This window comes from Clavelina lepadiformis, chromosome 5 (genome assembly GCF_947623445.1).
Source record: "Clavelina lepadiformis chromosome 5, kaClaLepa1.1, whole genome shotgun sequence".
Lineage (NCBI taxonomy): Eukaryota > Metazoa > Chordata > Ascidiacea > Aplousobranchia > Clavelinidae > Clavelina > Clavelina lepadiformis.
Window position 1 is genome coordinate 3,140,118 of NC_135244.1, and position 19,152 is coordinate 3,159,269.

The 19,152-nt window shown below is 34.5% G+C and overlaps 3 protein-coding genes across 5 annotated transcripts; all 3 read left to right on the forward strand.

The window, feature by feature from the left end:
* The first annotated feature begins 1,702 nt into the window (after window positions 1-1,702).
* On the forward strand, window positions 1,703-11,575 carry LOC143460512 (uncharacterized). 3 transcript variants are annotated; one of them, XM_076958039.1, is made up of 7 exons: window positions 1,703-1,803; window positions 1,886-1,997; window positions 4,848-4,924; window positions 7,315-7,436; window positions 8,373-9,161; window positions 9,345-11,387; window positions 11,533-11,575. In XM_076958039.1, the coding sequence occupies exons 3-6, from the start codon at window positions 4,861-4,863 to the stop codon at window positions 9,822-9,824; spliced, it is 1,455 nt and encodes a 484-aa protein (XP_076814154.1). In that variant the 5' UTR covers window positions 1,703-1,803; window positions 1,886-1,997; window positions 4,848-4,860; the 3' UTR covers window positions 9,825-11,387; window positions 11,533-11,575. The 3 variants fall into 3 exon arrangements, with proteins under 3 accessions (XP_076814154.1, XP_076814155.1, XP_076814156.1); XM_076958040.1 differs by lacking the exons at window positions 1,703-1,803; window positions 1,886-1,997 and having other exon boundaries at window positions 4,868-7,189; XM_076958041.1 differs by lacking the exons at window positions 1,703-1,803; window positions 1,886-1,997 and having other exon boundaries at window positions 4,868-6,800.
* Window positions 11,576-12,322: 747 nt separating this feature from the next.
* LOC143460514 (retinol dehydrogenase 12-like) lies at window positions 12,323-13,919 on the forward strand. The gene is made up of 3 exons (XM_076958042.1): window positions 12,323-12,478; window positions 13,121-13,202; window positions 13,291-13,919. Exons 1-3 carry the CDS (start codon window positions 12,430-12,432, stop codon window positions 13,469-13,471), a joined length of 312 nt encoding a protein of 103 aa, XP_076814157.1. The 5' UTR covers window positions 12,323-12,429; the 3' UTR covers window positions 13,472-13,919.
* A 2,190-nt stretch (window positions 13,920-16,109) lies between these two features.
* Window positions 16,110-18,560, forward strand: LOC143460515 (dehydrogenase/reductase SDR family member 13-like). Its single transcript, XM_076958043.1, has 7 exons — window positions 16,110-16,356; window positions 16,495-16,631; window positions 16,803-16,908; window positions 17,066-17,228; window positions 17,384-17,544; window positions 17,823-17,904; window positions 18,091-18,560. The coding sequence occupies exons 1-7, from the start codon at window positions 16,227-16,229 to the stop codon at window positions 18,269-18,271; spliced, it is 960 nt and encodes a 319-aa protein (XP_076814158.1). The 5' UTR covers window positions 16,110-16,226; the 3' UTR covers window positions 18,272-18,560.
* The last annotated feature ends 592 nt before the right edge of the window (window positions 18,561-19,152 follow it).

The window sequence follows — 19,152 nt, forward strand, 5'->3', positions numbered from 1 at the left end:
GCAGAAGTTGCATGTAGATATTGTATTGTATTGGTTTATTTATTTTCTTTGTGTATGTTACTGGCAGTAAGACCGTTGCAGTGCAGTTTAATTTGCCTAACCACTGTTTGTATTGTGTTAGTCTATGTATGTGTGTCATGAGTGCGGTTTATTTTTATTAATGTATTATGTTTGTTTCCACAGTGAAGCAGTCTAATTTGAGTTTAATAAAACATACTTGAAGCTTACGTGATAACTTTTTTCCACATATTACAGAACAAGCACTTGCAAAAATTGATTAATCTAAAGGCTTATGAAAAAGTTTAATATTTCTGATTAAATCCCGCAATTTATGATAGACGATAATGCGATTTCATTCAAAACAAGTTATCCAGACTTACGTTAATAGGCCTATATCAATTGAGTACATGATATATGTTGTCACGTTGCAGTGGGTTTTTTTCAATTTTTGTTGCAGAAAAAAAATTATAGTTAGTTCGAAAAATCAAATTAAAATCAGAAGTTCAAACCTAATGCTGAGATGTTTATACGCAAAAATAAATTTTCTAGAGTTGGGTAATCCCCAAAGCTGTAAGCCATTTCAAAATAAAAGTGAATCGCTTAAACTGTGCTGTGAAGTGCAAAAATATGATGCCGTTTTAGCACTACATGAACAAGCTTATAGACGATCACTAAACAGTAAATGCAGCTAAGACCTAAAGGTTTAAAGTCAGAGTTGTAACGAGTCAACCAAAACCCAAGTCTCGATTTAGAATGGAATCAAAACAAATCAACAAAGTCATTTCTTGCATATAGAATCGCCTATTCACTGTAAAAAATCTTTTCTAATTATAAGTCAATTTTACAATTGAGACTAACTATAAGCCTTACTTTTCGTTGGAAGACTAACTATTAGTTGATTCGAACAACAAGATATCAAATTGAACTTATTACTAGTCTGCAAATGAAAAAACTAATTATAAGTCTTTGATTTGCCAGACCTCTATACATGCCAAAAATGTTTTTCTAATTATAAGTCAATTTTACAATTGAGACTAACTAGAAGTCATACTTTTCGTTGGAAGACTAACTATTACAACATTCGAACACCAGGATATCAAATTAAACTAATTACTAGTCTGCAAATGAAAAAACTATTTATAAGTCTTTGATTTGCCAGACCTCTATAATAATGGCTTCCTTAAATAGTACAGAAATCGCAATTCAGACTTATTATTAGATTTTAGTTGCGGTATCGCAAAACAAAACTTGTTTAAGCTAATTCTTTAGCAAACTATACTGAAGTAATGTACATTCGCAAAAGATCCCTTACAAAAACGTAAAAATATTTTATGACGTGTTCGCATAAATTGCACAAGGATTCGGATAACTGTTAAGTTAAATTAAAAGTCTTTGATATATTGTGAACAATTCGACCAGAAAATACTTTGCAATATTCGATTGAAAAGAAATGAACATGAAACGGTTTAACAGAAAAATTCAGAACTTAGCCGGTTTTGTTTAGCTGGTTTAGAACGGATTAAAAACATATTACAGAATGCGTTAAAAACAACTATTTGTATGACTCATCTACAAATCCAGTTAAGTCAATTTTAGATGGAACATAGACAATTTCATTTATCAAGTAAAACGGAAGAGGTTCATAGTATAAAATATCATTGTAAGAAATAAACTCCAAGGCATCCATGGCACGCAATACATAACAACAACATTTCGAATCCACGCCTTCTGTGGTAAACTTTTGCACTAGAAAAACATACTTGTTTTGGAGGTAAAAAATAGCTTTTACTTTACCAAATGAAGGTAAGTCATTTTCTGGTTGACTAGTAATAAAACAATCTTCCTTAAATTTCATTCCGTTAAATTGAAACCACTTCAATTGCAGAATTTCTTGCAACAAAATACCGGGTTGATATTGATATATTTTATGAATGATGTCGTGAGAAGTTTCACGAACTTCAGGGCCATGTTGTGCATTGGAAGAAAACATGTTCCCGGTAAGCATGTTTGAACAGAGTGCTTGTTGTTGTCTTTGGGCCATGTACTTAGTAATATTTTTATATGAGGCATTTGCGGCAAGGTTTTTAAAAAACGAATGTTTTCCTTCAAACCTCATACACCAGTATCTCACGCAAGGTCCAAGCCTCTCTATGTCAGATGGCACGTGAATAAGGTAATGCTGTTTAGGTATAATGTTCGCTTCTGGAAAACATTTCTTGAAGGTTTCAAGATGGTGTCGTATTATTAATTGCAAATAGGGAATTTGACTTTTGCTAATACAAGGAGAAAATACTATTGACATAATTTCCAACAAAGATGAAAGACAATCCCACGGACTTTCCTCAAAGTCCACCACCCCATGCAAGTAGAAGGGCATCAGTCGACCGAAAGCCCACATTTGTGAGGCGGACTGTCTAAGACTTCCATCCTTTTCCAGGTGATAACTTTGGATAGGACTGGGTTTGTCGACTTTGTCTAGACTCTAGGTGATGATAAGGAAAATCACGTATTTGTGCATTAAACTGCTCCACTGTGAAAACTTTACGTGTTACGATGTAACATCGAAGAATGTTTTTTAGGACATAGGGAAGACAGCCTTCAAGGATTACGTGCATTGCGTCTTGAGGAATGCCGTAAAAAGGGTTAAAATGACTAATTCCAAAAACCTCTGCAAGCCTGTTAATGCCATATTCGACGGACGTTTGTTTGTTGATACTTTTGCAGTGCACTCGAATGTGTGTCTGAATATCTCTTAACACAAATTCACTTTCCCTATAACGTACCTGCATTTTATCAAAATTACATAAACATTGACGGCACTTTTGGTTGGCGAAACCTACACCTTCTTTAAAACCAGATATTTGATGTGCAGCCAGAGTATCAGCGACGATTGCTAGCAGAGTTCCTTTGAGGGTGAAACCAGGGCGGGATTTCGTTTCAATGTGAAAGCCATTGGTTGACAAAATGTTTAGCTCCTTGTAAAATGGTGTCAAAACTGCATCCAAGCCAAACTTCGCCACATCGCTTGCACGGGCGAGTGCAAGTAGGAATATATTGCCCAAACGTGAACGAAAAACGAGGTTCAATATTTCCAAATGATATGTAGAACGCTGTAATCTTGTGTTTCCGAGACTTACTGCCAAGCGGATTGCACAACTCAAGATCGTCGAGATACAGCAGAAGTTGCAAAGTGTGACAATCTTCTGACAGCACAGGATGATTTTTGTATACCAAACCATCGCAGAAATCCTTAACAACATCTTGGTGGCGGTAACTCGCGAGACAATTTTGACTATAATTCACAAATGAGTCGTAAAAAGAATCGTTTGCAAAAAGAAAATTAAGTAATTTTTGAAGGGAATTGTACTGCATTGTGGAGGGTTCTTTTTTAAGATGTTGCGTCTTGTTTGAAACCATTAGCCTTGTAGTAAATCCTAAAGTAATTTCCAAAGGCATTGCAAGATTAAAATTTTTGGCGTAAAATCTCCGGCGCTTGTAAGACGTGTTGACTTCTTCAAACTGACTTCGTAAGGAAGACGTGGCGGCAGAAACTTTCCTCAAATCGCTGGGCTCAACCTCTGCTTTAATAATGTCCCATAGTTTTTCTTGATTTTTACTGATTGCATCCACTATATCATTCATGGCAACCTGGTGCAATCAAAATAAAATACGTAAGAATATTATATAAGCAAGTAAGAATGTTATATACTCAATTAGGGTTTTCCGAAAGCGACCTTTCAGATAAGTTTGTCTGGTCCCAAATGCGTACTTACTTCTAGTATAAAATTAACTTTCTCATAAATTGTTTAAGTTAATGTTTCGCAAGCAAAAGTTTACCTCCATTTATCGAAATTGTTTGTGAAATTGATTCCTCTTATTCGTGCGATATTGATAAGAACCGATAGCTTATATACCTATACAGAATAACGTAATAACAGTTCATTACCTGGGTCAAATTATGTCGAACTTCCATGAAAAGAAGCTGCTTGGCGACTTCATACGTTTTGCATTGAGTATCCACATGAAATCCAGAAATTGAGTTTTCTTCTTCGGAAGTAACTGTTTTCAAAAACAAGCGCTATCACTGTCATGAGATGTGGAATAACCTTATTTTTATGAAATTTGATATCATAAAATTGTGATGATGTCAACCAGAAATGTAGACGTTACCGCTTGCTGAGCTGTTTGCAGGTGTGTGTTGGTTGGTTTCCAATTCCGTTTCGTATTCTGAAGCGTTGTTTGAGCAATCCACAGTCGCTGTTGCCAAAGTAGCTGATCTAACTTGTGTTACTGTGGATCGGATTTTTTTTTGTAAACGTATATGATGCACTCGGGACCAGTGTCGTTTAAAAGCAGCATAACTCTTAAATCGTTGTGGGCAACTATCAATTTGACATGTTATGCAAATATTTGAATCTTTTGTATGGACTGTCCTCAAGTGATAAGCGTAATTACTTAAAGTTGAAAATTGATCCAATTTTCTATCATTTTGCAAGCATGAATGGCAAACAAACATTTCTACTGGCGCTAGCTTAAAATAAACAAAATACAATATTACAGATAAACACAACTTTCCTCGTGTAAAATGATCATTGATCAGTGATCATTGACCACTAATAACCTGCAACTTTGTTCATTGGAATACAACGAACATCACAAGCACACTCGCGCACTACACACGCAAGTTAGAGGAAAGAAGAAAGATAGATTGTGCTTGCGCGCTGGATGAACCAACCTTTAAATTTGTAACTCGGGTTTTATTACGTCATACTTAGGGTTTCTCTTTTCGCAAAGATTGTAGAATGTGTCGCGAGAAATTACGAGAGTGCGTTTTTGGCGTGTTACAGTACTGCAAAGAAGATGGACATTGTCGAGGAAGCAAAAAGAAATTGTTTGAGTGAACGTATCATCAAGGAACTGAAAGGTATTTTAAAACAGTTTGGGCTCTTATAGTCTCATCTTATATTTTATCTTATTTGCGCTGCTGCAGTTTGTTGGAATTGTATATATTATATCATAATGTTCCATCATTGACTTATTTCCGCATGCGTGAATTTATTTCAAGTTTCGTGTTTGGTATGGTTTTGTTGGGAACTAAAAGAGCATAAGCTATAAATCAATGGTTTGAAGTATTTGCAGTTTGTGTCTCCCATTTTCTTGTAAAACGATACTACTTCACCCTAAATTGCTTACCAATCTTTTAATAGTTGATACGGGGCTATACTGGTCGGTAATGCAGAACAGTCTATTTTGGGGCTTTTAAAACAACAGACGTTGGTAAAACAATGTGAAAACAAAATTGTTTGTGTAAACCTAGCGCAACAACTTTTTTGATTTATCTGAATTTCACGGCATCTTCGTCCCATTTCGCAAGATTTATGCAGCTGTGAAGCAATGCGCTAAGCAATGTTCCCTTTAATTTTTCACGAGTCTCAGCAAACACACTAACTCCCTGAGCGGTCCCTTGGACCACTGTGAGCAACATAAGACATGCGCGTCGTCATTATTATGCGTTTATTTCATTTTCAATTCAGGTTGGATTTTTTTCTTGTGCGCAGGACAGATTTTCTGTGAACGGAGACAGTGTCAGCAGCGCGCATTTGCGCACGCCCGCATCTTAGAGGGAACATTGGCGCTAAGTAATAGGCTACATTATAAAAAAACGAAAACTAGAGGTCCAATACTTTTATGAGTATGAAATCGGTCATTTTATGTTTCCTCAAAAGCGCGGTGGGGACGAAAAAATCAAAACAGTTATTATTACCATTAGGGATGTGCCACGAGGAAAATTATTCGGGTTCGTGCGAACCCGAATATCATGAAGGTCGACACGAACGAATCCCGAATCTATTCGTATTAGGACCAAACAATAAAATTTCCTCCAAAATTTGTCAAGTCTTGCTTCTAAAATGACTTAATCAATGGACAAATCGCTTTCTTTCGAAAAATAGTTGTTTCGAAAGACGATCGAAAAAGCAAAATCGTTAGGAAAACGACCTTCATTGTAAGTACTGCTGACTCTAGTTTAGCATTGTCCGGAAACTAGATCATCAATTTTTACGAAAGTCAGTAAATTTATAAAGTAATATTATATTCTGGTGCGCCATCTTGGTATTCGTGTTCGCCCGAATTTTCCATAAAGGCGATATTCGGCGAATCTATTCGGGTTTGCGTTCGTATCGGCCCATCCCTAATTACCATGCGCCAATGAACAGGAAAAAGTGAACAAGCCGAAATGGCTTAAAAAAGTTAAAAATCACTGATAGTGATAACAACTAAAACGGCCACTACACCCCTAAATAGTTAAATCCACAAAACATAAGTTAGAAAAGCTAAATTAAGCAGACCAGCAAGTGTGTGTCAAACTTGGCATTGTGATGGTACTCTATTACGTCTTGCTCATTGTTTATGTGCCGTTTAAATAATAATTAATTCCGTCTATCTGTTAGCTTGTTGATGTTATGCAATGCAAGTTTGTCAATATCAAAAAATGTTGTAATTCGGTTTTCAGGTTTTGTTTTTGTCCTTTTGTATAAACTATAAAACAATGAAAGTATAAATTTAGCATAGTGAAGTTCTTCTTGTCGAAGTTTGTACAATTAGCCTACATACAACAACTGTTGTTTGCCAACCATGGCATGTTTATGTTTTTATTGTTGTATTGAGGAAAGTCATTGCAGCACTGCAGAACAAGTTGTTATTTGTTCTATTGTTTATGATTTTCACTGTCATCAGTGAAATCGAGTCTTTATTTTATGGTATGGTGTGATTGGTGTCATAATATTTAAAGTCGGACCAAGGTAAGATTTGCACGACTTACACTTACTAAGCGTTTCATTGATCAAGCCCTAAAGTTTTAATGTATTTGTATCGTATCGTTTATCTTTGTCATTAACTGTAGGAAGAGGAAACCTTGTGCTATGGTAGCTTACAAGGGTCACAACAATTACAATTTGGGTTTCCAACATTTCCGTTTGGTCCACTTAAAATATTGTAGGCTACCGTATAGTGCAGTATTATGCACATTATACCTTCTACAAAAACGTAGATTATATAGGCTTAACTAAGACAATACAGTATAAAAAATACAGTACAGTAGCAACTTACGACAGAATTGTCTGCGAATGACATATTCAAGTTTCCGAATATTGCTTGTTATATAGGCTGAGAGCCTATGTGCAGTATGCATGTAAGTGTATATAATGATACATTTATAACCTACAAATGTGTAATGTTTACTTCAATTGTTTTTTTGTTTACCATACTCCTTGATGCTCTCTGTTAACTGTGTGTAATACATTGTATATATATTAGATTCAGGAATAACAGTAGAAGATTTACCAGTTGATGGAGCAACAATAAAAGAAGAGTTTCCTTCCTTAACCTTCAGAGAAAGACAAGAACTGAAACAATTCTTGTCAGATGTATTGAAAAAAGTAAGTTTGCAATGAACATGTGTTGTATACTGAAAACATTTTTCTACTTTGGCATTATATCCATAGGTAAGTTGTATCGCTGTACTATGGTTCAACACTGAACAAATAACATCCATACCCACGTTCAGTTTATTTTTGTATTTTTTATTATCAATCATCATCATCAATAATTTAATTATCATTGCGAAGGTCACGTTAAGAACTTGCTCATATCGATAATGGTATGGTGTGATAATATTTATCCTTGGACTGACGGAAGTCTGACTACAGATTTTGTAGTCACAATAAAAATCAGTTGGTTTATTTCATGCCTGCCTAAACATGATTTCTAGATGTTGCCATTGCTAATTGTTTTCTCTGTGGTTGTTCGCAGTTGGAAAATGTATGCAGCTTGTTTGCATTACCAGTTTTGAGATGTCACACAAAAAGAGCAATATTCATGCGCTTCGTTCAATGTTCATAGTCTCACAGTTTCACTAAAATGGGAATCCAATATTTTCCACGGGGGTGCTAGTGAAAGTTAAACATATTCCCTGTAAACATTCTTTATTTTGGGTCTGTGAAACTACGGTTGTGCTGAATAGAAATAAATTTAAATACTGTTACTATGGTCTACCATCTACCTACCAATACTGACTATATTTTGTTTGTAGCCGAAACACAAGTTTTTTGTACAAATTTTTAATTTGCATGGACTACGAAAACCCCAAAATTGTTTCAATGCCATCAGGTTATACAGTTTAAAAATTTGTTGCAGTGTCATGTAATAAAAAATAAGTTAATTTATTCCATTAAATAATAACATCAGCTTACGTGTTGATTAAAATTTAAAATATCAAAATATTAGTTGTGTAGAAAATCAACACTGTTGTGTGTTTAATAAGTAAAATTGCCTAGCCAACTTCGTTAAGTTGCTATTGTTGTATTTCATTTTAGAAAGATGCATCGACTTCTGACATCTTTGGACAAAGCTGTCTCATGCTGTTGAATTCTTCAGCTGAAAGCAGTTACTCCACTTTTCTGACATCATCTCCAGCTCCTGAGGGTGAAAGCACACCTAGTTACGTTGAAAGTGAAGTGTCAGATGTTGCCAATGACATTTTTCCACCCAGAAGCAGTGCAACACTGCTGGAAACCAGACTCAAGACAAACGAAAAGACCATCAGTTCCAAAACATTCACATCGGTGAAAGCACAACCACAGCAGAACATATGGAATATGCAACCGTATCCAGGCAGCTTAGGGACTCACTTCCCCTTTACAGATATCGAAAAACATTTTCTTAAAACTGTGAAAAAAGAGGACCTGAAACATTCTCAGTTTGTATATATAGTTAAAAAAATAGAAGAAAACACTACAATCAGACTACAAAACAAACCAACCAAGAGTGAACAAGTTATAATAGCAAGAAACTTGATCACAGAATACCCGGTCCTAACTTGCAATGGAGACCAGCCCTGGGCAGCACTAATGGCTGCCGTGCGCAAACGAATTCACAACCAATTTTCAAAAGCAACGTTAGTTTTGGGAATTCATAATACCAAACCCAAATCGCCAAAAAAAAGAAAGTTGTCCAAGAATGTGTCGCAGGTAGATGCAACTCAACAGAAAAAGTGGGAGGATGAGAGAAATGATAGGATGTTGGAAATAAAGCATCTTTGTTGTAATAACAGTGTAGAAGAAGTGCTTAAAAAATACCCTGAGTATGGGCAACATCCAGAAAAGGTAATTCAATTTATTAATTTTGTGTCACTGAAAGTTTTAAGTTTCACGTACCATGCTATTACATACACTGAGACAATACACATTTATTGTCTGGATATGGTAAATTCATTTGTAGTAACGATTACTAAGGTTTTTTGTGTAGTTTGCTTTGAAAAGTAAAGCTGTGCTTCTTTTTACTTGCAGTGCATTGAGGAATATGCAGCAGCAACTAAAAGAACAACAGATACTTTGTGGGCGGATTCAAAAAAGAATTGGGAAGCTTTCTCTTCTAAATGCACTGTAGGAGGTGGAGACCCACACAGTTTCGAGTACATGAAAAATGTTGTAGCCAAGTTGGATGTTGAGGAAAGTTACATTTTTTTATTTACCCCTTTCGGACTTTTGGAAAGTTTAAAAAAATCTCATGACCAACCGTTTTTACTTTGTTTGGGAAATAAAGACGACCTGGAAATGCAATGTAGCATTTGCATTGACAGGAAACCTTTTGTTGAGATAGGAAAGGCAAATGCATTCCAAGGCATGGTGTATTTGCTAGCAACATATTATCTGTTAAATTTAGCTTATCCAGTGCAAGCCAAGCTTGCTTATCAAGCATTGGAGCACCATGTTTTTGGTGTGGGAAAAACTCCTTGCAATAGAAAATATAAGTCGCTGTTTCAGTGATAATGTGTTTCACTATGTATCCATGAAAATGTGTTCAACAATGTACTATTTCTTTGATGTATGTGTTCATCATGATAATGTTTTCAGCAGTATTCAATTTCTTTGTAATGCATGTATTCATCATGATAAATAATGTTTTCAACAATGTATTTGTGTATATATTCAAAGTAATAATGTATAAAAGGAATGTCAATAAAATAACATTTCTGACTACATTTGTACTGAAATTTCCACCTGTAGTGGTTGTGTACCATGTAAATATCCACCATTTATTGATTGAATGAAATGTGACTTGTAATTAGTGTTAAATTGAATTTAAAAATTAGTCAACAAATACGACTAATAATCAGTGGAAATGACTAATAGCTAGCCTTCAATTGCGGCTAATAATTAGTCAACAAAACAAACTTATGAAAGTGGGACAAAAAAGCACCGTTTTTAGACTAATTATTATCCTCTTGTTGACTAACTATTAGATTTTATTTTTTACAGTATACCCAATGATTTTATGTGTTGTCTGGCAGAGTTACGATATCAAATGTGTTTATAAAGACCAACAGGTAAAATCAATCAAAATTAAAATTGTTCATTTGCAGTGCTTTTACAGCATCAGATTCTTTTGGAATTGAAAACGAAGTAATAGAAAAACTTTCAAAAAACTTGAATGCAAAAAGTTGTACCACACCAAAATTCACTAAATTGGCACATAAGCCAACGTTTCATCTGGCTCGTCATAGATAATACGCAAGAAAAAATTCGTTTTAATGTAGGCCTAGATTGTTGCCTACCAGAAAATTTAACATACAAGATAACAAAAAGTCAAAAACTTTTCCAAAACTTTTTAAAAAGTGCAGGATGTTAGTGATACGGTACCAGAATACAGTGGTTCTGTGAATTGTGAAAGAAAGTTAGCCAGTTAGCCCGACCACGAAACAATCAAAACAAACTGAGATGTAAAACTTGCAAAGAAAAGTATTTACGCATGATTACTTACTGTTGCGTTATAAAGCCTACTGAAGATTGCTAAGGGCATGCTTGCAGGTACCGAAGCTACAAAGTCATAATTAATAGTTACAGTTTAATCAATTGTCTTATTTAGGCCTATGATATTAATGGTTTAAAACAAATGCTGGAATGTTTATGTTCAATCATAGACTATTACAAGACTAATCTTGTTATAATTTATAGCTTAGTCATTGCAAAACAATCAATGTTATGGGTAAGTTTTGCAGGTAAACATTTATTTTACGAAAACAGAAAAAAATCATACACGAAAAAGGGAAGTAACTTTTTCGTCAGAAGTTCAACTTAACAGACAATAAAGGCAAACTTTTTCTCTAGCCTTGCATTAGTCCACTGACAGTAGACTAAGCTCACTTTCTGTGGCTAACATTTCAATTTGCTGAAAGCAGGCTGTTTGAAACAACATGTCCAGTTCAAGATTTATCTTGTGCCTTTCGTTTTCTGTTGTGTTTGTTGCATATTACTGGCTGAATTATACTAAGAAGGGTCCAGTTTATGAAAGCAAAAAACATTTAAATGGCAAAACAGTTCTGATCACAGGTACCTCAATTTCTACTTGTATTTAATAGCCTAGTTAATATGGTAAAAATGATTCAGTTTTGGACCATATAGTTTGACTTTGATTGCAAACATTTGTTTTTTTCTTACTCTGCGCATGTTGCTATAATTTTTTTCCACTTCTAAGGAGGAAATGCCGGCATTGGTAAAGCAACTGCCTTGGAATTAGCCTGAACTGGCAAAGAAAGGAGCCCGAGTTGTCATTACTTCAAGAAATATGAAGAAGTCGGAAACAGTAGTTGATGACATCATCAAAGAAACTGGAAATAAAAAGGTGACACCTCTAATGCGTTGACTATGATTTACAATTCTGAGTTATGAGTCACATGATTATGATTGAATACAAAAGTATTTTCATGTTAGATTCGTTCGATGCATTTGGACCTTGCAAATTTTGACTCCGTAAAAACGTTTACAAAAGAATTTGATGAAAGCGAACAATATCTTGATTTTCTTATCAACAATGCAGGTGAACTTGTAACAGTAGTTTAAAAGGTTGGCATCAGTTTCTTGGATGAGCATACCCAATTTGAATGCTACATATAAGTTTGAGTTTTTCAATCTTTCACGGTAAACTTATCCATTAAAAGAAGAGTAGGCTCACTGGAAATTGTTGAAATGCAATGGGATATTTTACAGGCATGTTGACTGCAACAGGGAAAGCACCATCGGGAGTTAACAAGTTATTTGCCATAAACCACTGTGGTCCTTTTTTATTGACAAATCTCTTGTTGCCAAAAACGAAAACGCAGTCAACATCCAGACCTGTTAGAATACTCAATTTATTTTCAGGCATTTATCAGTAATATTTATTCCACTTTCTTTGATACTTATTATGTAAACACTAACAAATGTAATTTTCCAATTTTCATCCATTACATAATTGCTTATGCAAGACTTTAATGTCAAAGGTGGGGTGTTATTACCGGAGGGAATATGTACAAAAATGTCACATCAAGCTGGGACATGTATGAAGTGTATGCAGCAACAAAAATCGCTAATATTTTTTTCACGTCTAAGCTGAATGACATGCTCAGTGATTTATGATGTCACAACTTATGCAATAAATCCAGGTTGGTCGACTTTTTTACGTTTTCAAGATAATGTGCGTAAAGTAACGTACGTTGTTGTTGTTGTTGAAGTAACTAAAATGTAAAGTGACAACAATACAGTGGAAGTATGTTGACGCAAAGTCGGGATAAAATCAAATTACTTCCCGTGATTAATTTCAGAGTTGAACAATCAAATGACTCTTGACTTGAGTTTTTAAATGTTATACACAGAAGCCCATTTGAGAGTTTCAAGGAGAAAAGGCATGAGATTAAAAGATCAATCACAAAATTAACGTTTTTTGCTTCTAGTCTATAACAAGCTATGAACATAAAGCAAATCAACATGTTGCTTACATTGCAATTAATGGATTTTGAGACAAAGAACATTGCAAAGCCAAAACCAAAGCCCTGAAACCACAGAAACACTTAAGTTAATTGAAATTTCTGGTTAGAGACCTTCGAGTTATCTGTAGTCGTTTCTATTCTAATTGGAGTTTCTCCAAAGCAGGGGAAGTTGCTTCAAAATGTCAAATTTACTGAAGTTTGTGAGCTTTCACTCTGTCTGACAATTGCACAATACTCTAATTTTGTCAAAGATCTTGCTCTTGGTAAGCTCTTTTCCTATGATGCAAAAAACTCTGGAAATATTGTAATTTTGCTTAGATTTTATTGACTCTGAACTTGAAAACAACTTTACTGACTTTTTCCAAGTCTTGGTTAAGATTAATGCAGTTTTGTTTAAGAGGTAAGAAAAATGCACGTTTGCAAGTTTAACTTAATAATAAGTCACTTGACCACATTCATTGTGAGCATTCACCACTTTTACATTGCAGGAGCATCTTCTATGGATGTCAGACTACGCTGTACTGCGCTTTGGACGACGAAGTAACTGCCGAAAGTGGACATTACTTTAGCAACTGCCAACGTGAGGAACTGTATGCTCGAGCAACAAATAAGACAAAGGAAAAGTTACTCTGGGAAATCAGTGCAAAAATAACTGGCCTTAAGATATAATTAACAATGTTTGTATTTTATTTGATCGCCATTACTTCTAGCTTTGAAGCTATGGTACTTCTGAAGTTGATAATTAAGTTTTGGTGGTGTATGCTTTTGTGTACCAGCTATTTAGAGCAATAACTAGCTTTGTTAAATTAATAATAGTTTAGAATTACGTTTGCCCATTATGAAGAATGTTTTGATTGGCACATTTTCATGATTAATGGACTTTGTTGCAATATACCTCAAATTCCTTTTTTTAAGATGGAATGTTTTCAATGCAATTTGAGTCTTGGTAGTGCTTGTTTGTATGTAACTATGCTTGTTAATCATGGATTTTGCCTAACAGTGATTTTAAAATTTGTCCAATCAAATGAATTTTTTCACCATTTAAAGATTAGCTTTGTTTCGAAGCTAACAAGCCGAGGCTGGCATGAAGTTGGTTACCTGTTGCATACTTTTTACACATTTGATATTTATTCAAGATGTGAAGTTAGATACTTATTTATTTGTGAAATAAATTGTTTGCCAGTATAGCCTACTTCCTTGCAGGTAATTTTGGTTTCCAGTTTATTTACCCTGTCGTTAAAATCAAATAATTTCAGTAAGTTAAAACAATTTAAAGTCATTTACATAATTAAATAGAATAAAACCTAGCAAAAGTTCACTAAAATTTGACCAAACTTCAATACAATAGCCTAATTCCACGGATTTTCGTGGAACCAACCCAAATTTTTTGGGCCATAGGCCATTTTACGTCGTCACTCATTTTTGTTCATTGCATTTCCTTGCTTGTGACTACTGTATCAGCTCTAACCTATAGGAAAACATAATAAGCAGGTATACGGCGTTCCAACATCGTTATAGTTAACAGCTCTTTTACATTTACATATGAGAATATATTTCGTTGAAGGCATTTTAAAGCGTTTTTGAGGTGTATAACCCCAAATTTTTTGTGCCTTCCATATTTTGGGCGAAGTGGACAAGCACGGCAACTTTAGACCTGGTTTTTAAATTTTTCAAGAAACATAAGATCTTAATTCATGTACCTGTTTTGTTTGAAAAGAATTACTGAGTTGTGAATGTACAAACAAAAGATTTTTACAGGTGGGTAATCCCCAAATCGGAAAGACATCATGAAGTGCGATGTATTTATTAGGGATGCGCCGCGAGGATGATGATTTATTCGGGTTCGTGCGAATCCGAATAACTTAAAGGTCAACCCGAACGAATCCCGAATCTATTCGTGTTAGCACCAAATGGTAAAACTCTTTCAAAAAGTTGCCAAATCTTGCTTGTATCGTGACCTAATTACTAAAAGTTAATGATTTGTAACGGAAAGTGGGTATACGGCACCTGCACTTGAGATTGACCCACTTCACTACAATAAGTACTTGTTGAAATGTTTATTTCGGGTGTTCATATATGAGTCTCATGAGGTCGTTGTCTGCTTTTCTCACCCTCAGATTTAATTGTTCACCTTGACGGCTTATTGTCTGAAGACTAGCTTCAATTAGCAGTGATTAGTAGTATAATGACTTGTTTTCCACTGCTATAATGTATGACCAAAGTCCTTGTTGGCTTGCAAGGATGACAACAAAGTTGTCTATCTTGACACTGAACTTCTTCAAATTGAATTCAACAATGGTTACATAGGAATGACAACCGTATATACTGATTATATTGAAGTTTCTTTGAACAATTACATTTTGACAAAACATTGGCACAGCAACAGCATAAAGATGTCCATGTTGCAGCGATGATCTTAGTAGAATAATGAATTGAACAGCTGTGCATAACTCACGCAAGATAGGCAGGCACGACATTTATGTCACGACTTAAAACAGAAAACAGGAAGTTATCGGTATGCAATGTTATCTATCATTAACGTCACGTTTCGTAAAGCAGATTTCTGAAAATAAGAATAATATATTCCATTCGAATTGTATATTATAATATCCCTTTATCATCACAGATTAAAAGGCGATTTGAAAAGTGAAATCCTTAAGTAAATGATTTTCGGTGAGAAATGTTGACTCTAGTTTAACATAGCCAGGGATATAGATCATTATTTTATTACATTATTAAAGTTGATAAATTTGTAAGCAGTATAGTTTTCGGGTTCGCCATTGTTAGTATTTGTGTTCATCCGAATCTCCCACAGAGGTAATATTCAGCGAATCTGTTCAGGTTTGGCTTCTTGTTAGTACTTACTCATTCCCTCACTCAACAAAAGACTGAACTAAAACCGTAAGATGTTACCGAGATGTTGTATTACGTTTGGGCAGGGGTGAAACATTTTTTTAAAGATTTCCACATAAAAAACTTGACGATAAATTAACGAATTCATGTGTTTCATACAGAGTAGGCCTAAAGTAGCTGACCAACTGGCTTGTTTCATCAGGAGCATAGTGTTTGCGTGTTATTGGTTCTGTAATAAACCTAGGCCAGTCTTTAAGATGTTGACTTGAGTAACCAAATTCAGAAATTTGCAGGACTCCATTTGCATTTTTTAAAATTTTGACCGCAGTTAATTTAGAGGCAGATGTTTGAAATGATTTATATATATACACATGCTATATGGACTCTTCCTGACTTAAGTCAGCAAAAATTATTATATTGCAGCTCTGATTTAAACTGATCTCAAGGTGAGTTTACTATATTTGTAGTTTTTTTCCCTAGCAGGGCAATAAGAGAGTTTTTGTTACAATTTTGGGTGATATCTGATGTTGCTGAAAACAGGCTGTGTAACTGTGTAAGTAACTGAAAAAACATGTTCAGTAAAAGATTTATCTTATGTGTTGTTGTCTTGTTTGTTGCGTATTACTGGTTGAATTATATCAAGAAGGGTCCAGTTTATGAAAGTAAAAAAAGTTTAGATGGCAAAACAGTTCTAATCACAGGTACCTTAGTTTATAACCTACTGCTGTTTATTAAGCTTACTTCGTAGAGTATTAATAATAATTCTAATTTGAATTAAGTACTTTGTATTTTTCATACATTTTTATATATTGCTTTAAATTCTTGTTTCTACTTTAAAGGCGGAAATGCTGGTATTGGTAAAGCAACTGTCTTGGAATTGGCAAAGAAAGGAGCCCGAGTTGTCATTGCTTCAAGAAATATGAAGAAGTCCAAAGCAGTGGTTGATGACATCATCAAAACGACTAGAAATAAAAAGGTATTGATAATTTTAAAGTTATAACTCATTACAATAATTTGTAGAACCATAGATGAAAATGCACTGTTTACTTAACTTGATTTCTCTATTTTAGAAAAAAGAATTTTATGTCCTGTGTTTCTTCGCATGTTTTAAGTTTCAGAAGCTGTTATATAAATTTTTACATGTTAGATTCGTTCGATGCATTTGGACCTTGCAGATTTTGATTCCGTAAAAACGTTTGCAAAAGAATTTGATGAAAGCGAACAATATCTTGATTATCTCATTAACAATGCTGGTGAGTTTTCAGCAGTAGTTTAAAAAGTTATCTCAGTATCTTGGATATGCTTTAAATTTATGTGCTTGATATTTTTCAATCTTTCACAGTAAACTTATCCATTAAAAGAAGAGTAGGCTCACTGGAGATTGTTGAAATGCAATGGGATATTTTACAGGCATGTTGACTGCAACAGGGAAAGCACCATCGGGAGTGAACAAGTTATTTGCCATAAACCACTTTGGTCCTTTTCTTTTGACAAATCTCTTGTTGCCAAAAATGAAAACGCAGTCAACATCCAGACCTGTTAGAATACTCAATTTATCTTCAGGCACTTACAGGTAGAAGTTACAGAAAACCCAAAACTTGTAGGTAATTACTTATTGGTAGAAGATACTCAAGCAACTATTTACTGCTTTGATAGTAGAAAAAACATAAAGATGAGCCTGTGTCATTCATTTCTGTAAATTGCTTATCTAGAAATATTTTTGTAAAGGTGGGGTTTTGCTACCAAGGAGAATATGTACAAAAATGTCACATCAGGCTGGGACATGTATGAAGTGTATGCAGCAACAAAAATCGCCAACATTTTTTTTACTGCCAAGCTGAATGACATGCTCAGCGATTATGACATCACAACTTATGCAATACATCCTGGTTTGTTTTTGTAAAATACTGTACATAGAATCACAATTGGGGTTCTGAGCTTATTAGATTATACAATGATAAATCAATTATTTTCTATTGTATTAGATTTCTCTGATTTCTTTCTTCATGTTGTTATCTTGTAATTTCTTCTTTGTGACACAGGAACTCTCAAAATGTAGGGAGCCCAAAGGGTTTAGCAGAAAAGGGAAAATCTTTTGAGAACATCGACACAAGCACAATTCATATTACATTAATAATAACAGTATTTTCTTTGTAATTTTGCACAGGTTTTATTGATTCTGAAATTGAAGACAACTTTACTGACTTTTTCCAAATTTTGGTTAACATCAATGCATTTTTGTTCAAAAGGTGAAACAAATGTGGACCATCAAATGTTTTGTAAACTTGTTCACAAAAGTATCTTTTACCACTAGCTTGAAAATGATGAGTAGATTGAACAGTAGATAATAAATCCACGAACATGTTTATGTTATTAGTAAAGGTATTCTTCTCATAAACCGAACCATGTCAGTATTTTCTGCTTGTGCATTGCAGAAGCATCTTCTATGGCTGTCAGACTACGCTGTACTGCGCTTTGGACGACAAAGTAACTGCCGATAGTGGGCATTATTTTAGCAACTGTCAACGCGAGGAACTGTATGCTCGAGCAACAAATAAGACGGAAGAAAAGTTACTCTGGGAGATCAGTGCAAAAATAACAGGCCTTGATAAATGATTAAAACCGTTGCACTCAAATTTGCACATTACAGTGTGTATAGCAATTTACAGTTTTTATAATTCATGTTCACCACCTTAGGTTTTAAAGCTCAGGTAGGCCTACATTTACTTCTGATGTTGGTGATTAATTGTTTCTTAGTCGTATCATGCTTTTAATGTACCAAGTGGATGCCATGTTTGTAAAAAAATGTATTTTGTTTAATTTTAGGGAACGTGTCGTGTCTAATATTAGACAAATCATCGTAATTAATATTTTGCTGAATAAAGATCATTTTTCTCCATCTCAATTGAATGGTGTAGAATGATTTAACTTGCTTAGAAATTTTGTGAAACCATTAACATGATAAGTAAACTTTTAGTTAAAATTATTGCCTGTATAGTAAATTTGTTTTCAGATTTTGTACGAAATATCTGAAGTGTCATTATAGTTTCGCATAGACTGGCAATAGCTCATAAGAATCAGACAGTTTAAACACTTAACAAAAACGGTTTGCTTCTTGAAAGCATATAATGTATGTCATAAGTCGAGCAAATATTAACTTTCAGGGATTTAAAATGGGCTCAGTGCTTAAATTAAATATCTTTTCACCTTTGTGCCGACTGAAAAGGGCAGGCTGTAAAACATGGTTTAATTTTTAAATGCGAGAATCTACATTTTACTGTGGTGAAATGTTAAATCATGGACAACACCGACCATGAAGATTGTCATTTTGTCAAATCTACACCACTCATCTCCTCATAAAATATTTTAAACTTTCTTTTTCGTTGTCCGCATCAATTTATTGGAGGCTATAACGTTTCGACATAGACTGCCTGGATTGTAATAAGCGCACAAGTGATGTGATACAATTGAGTGATGATCAGAAAGCACAAAGCGTT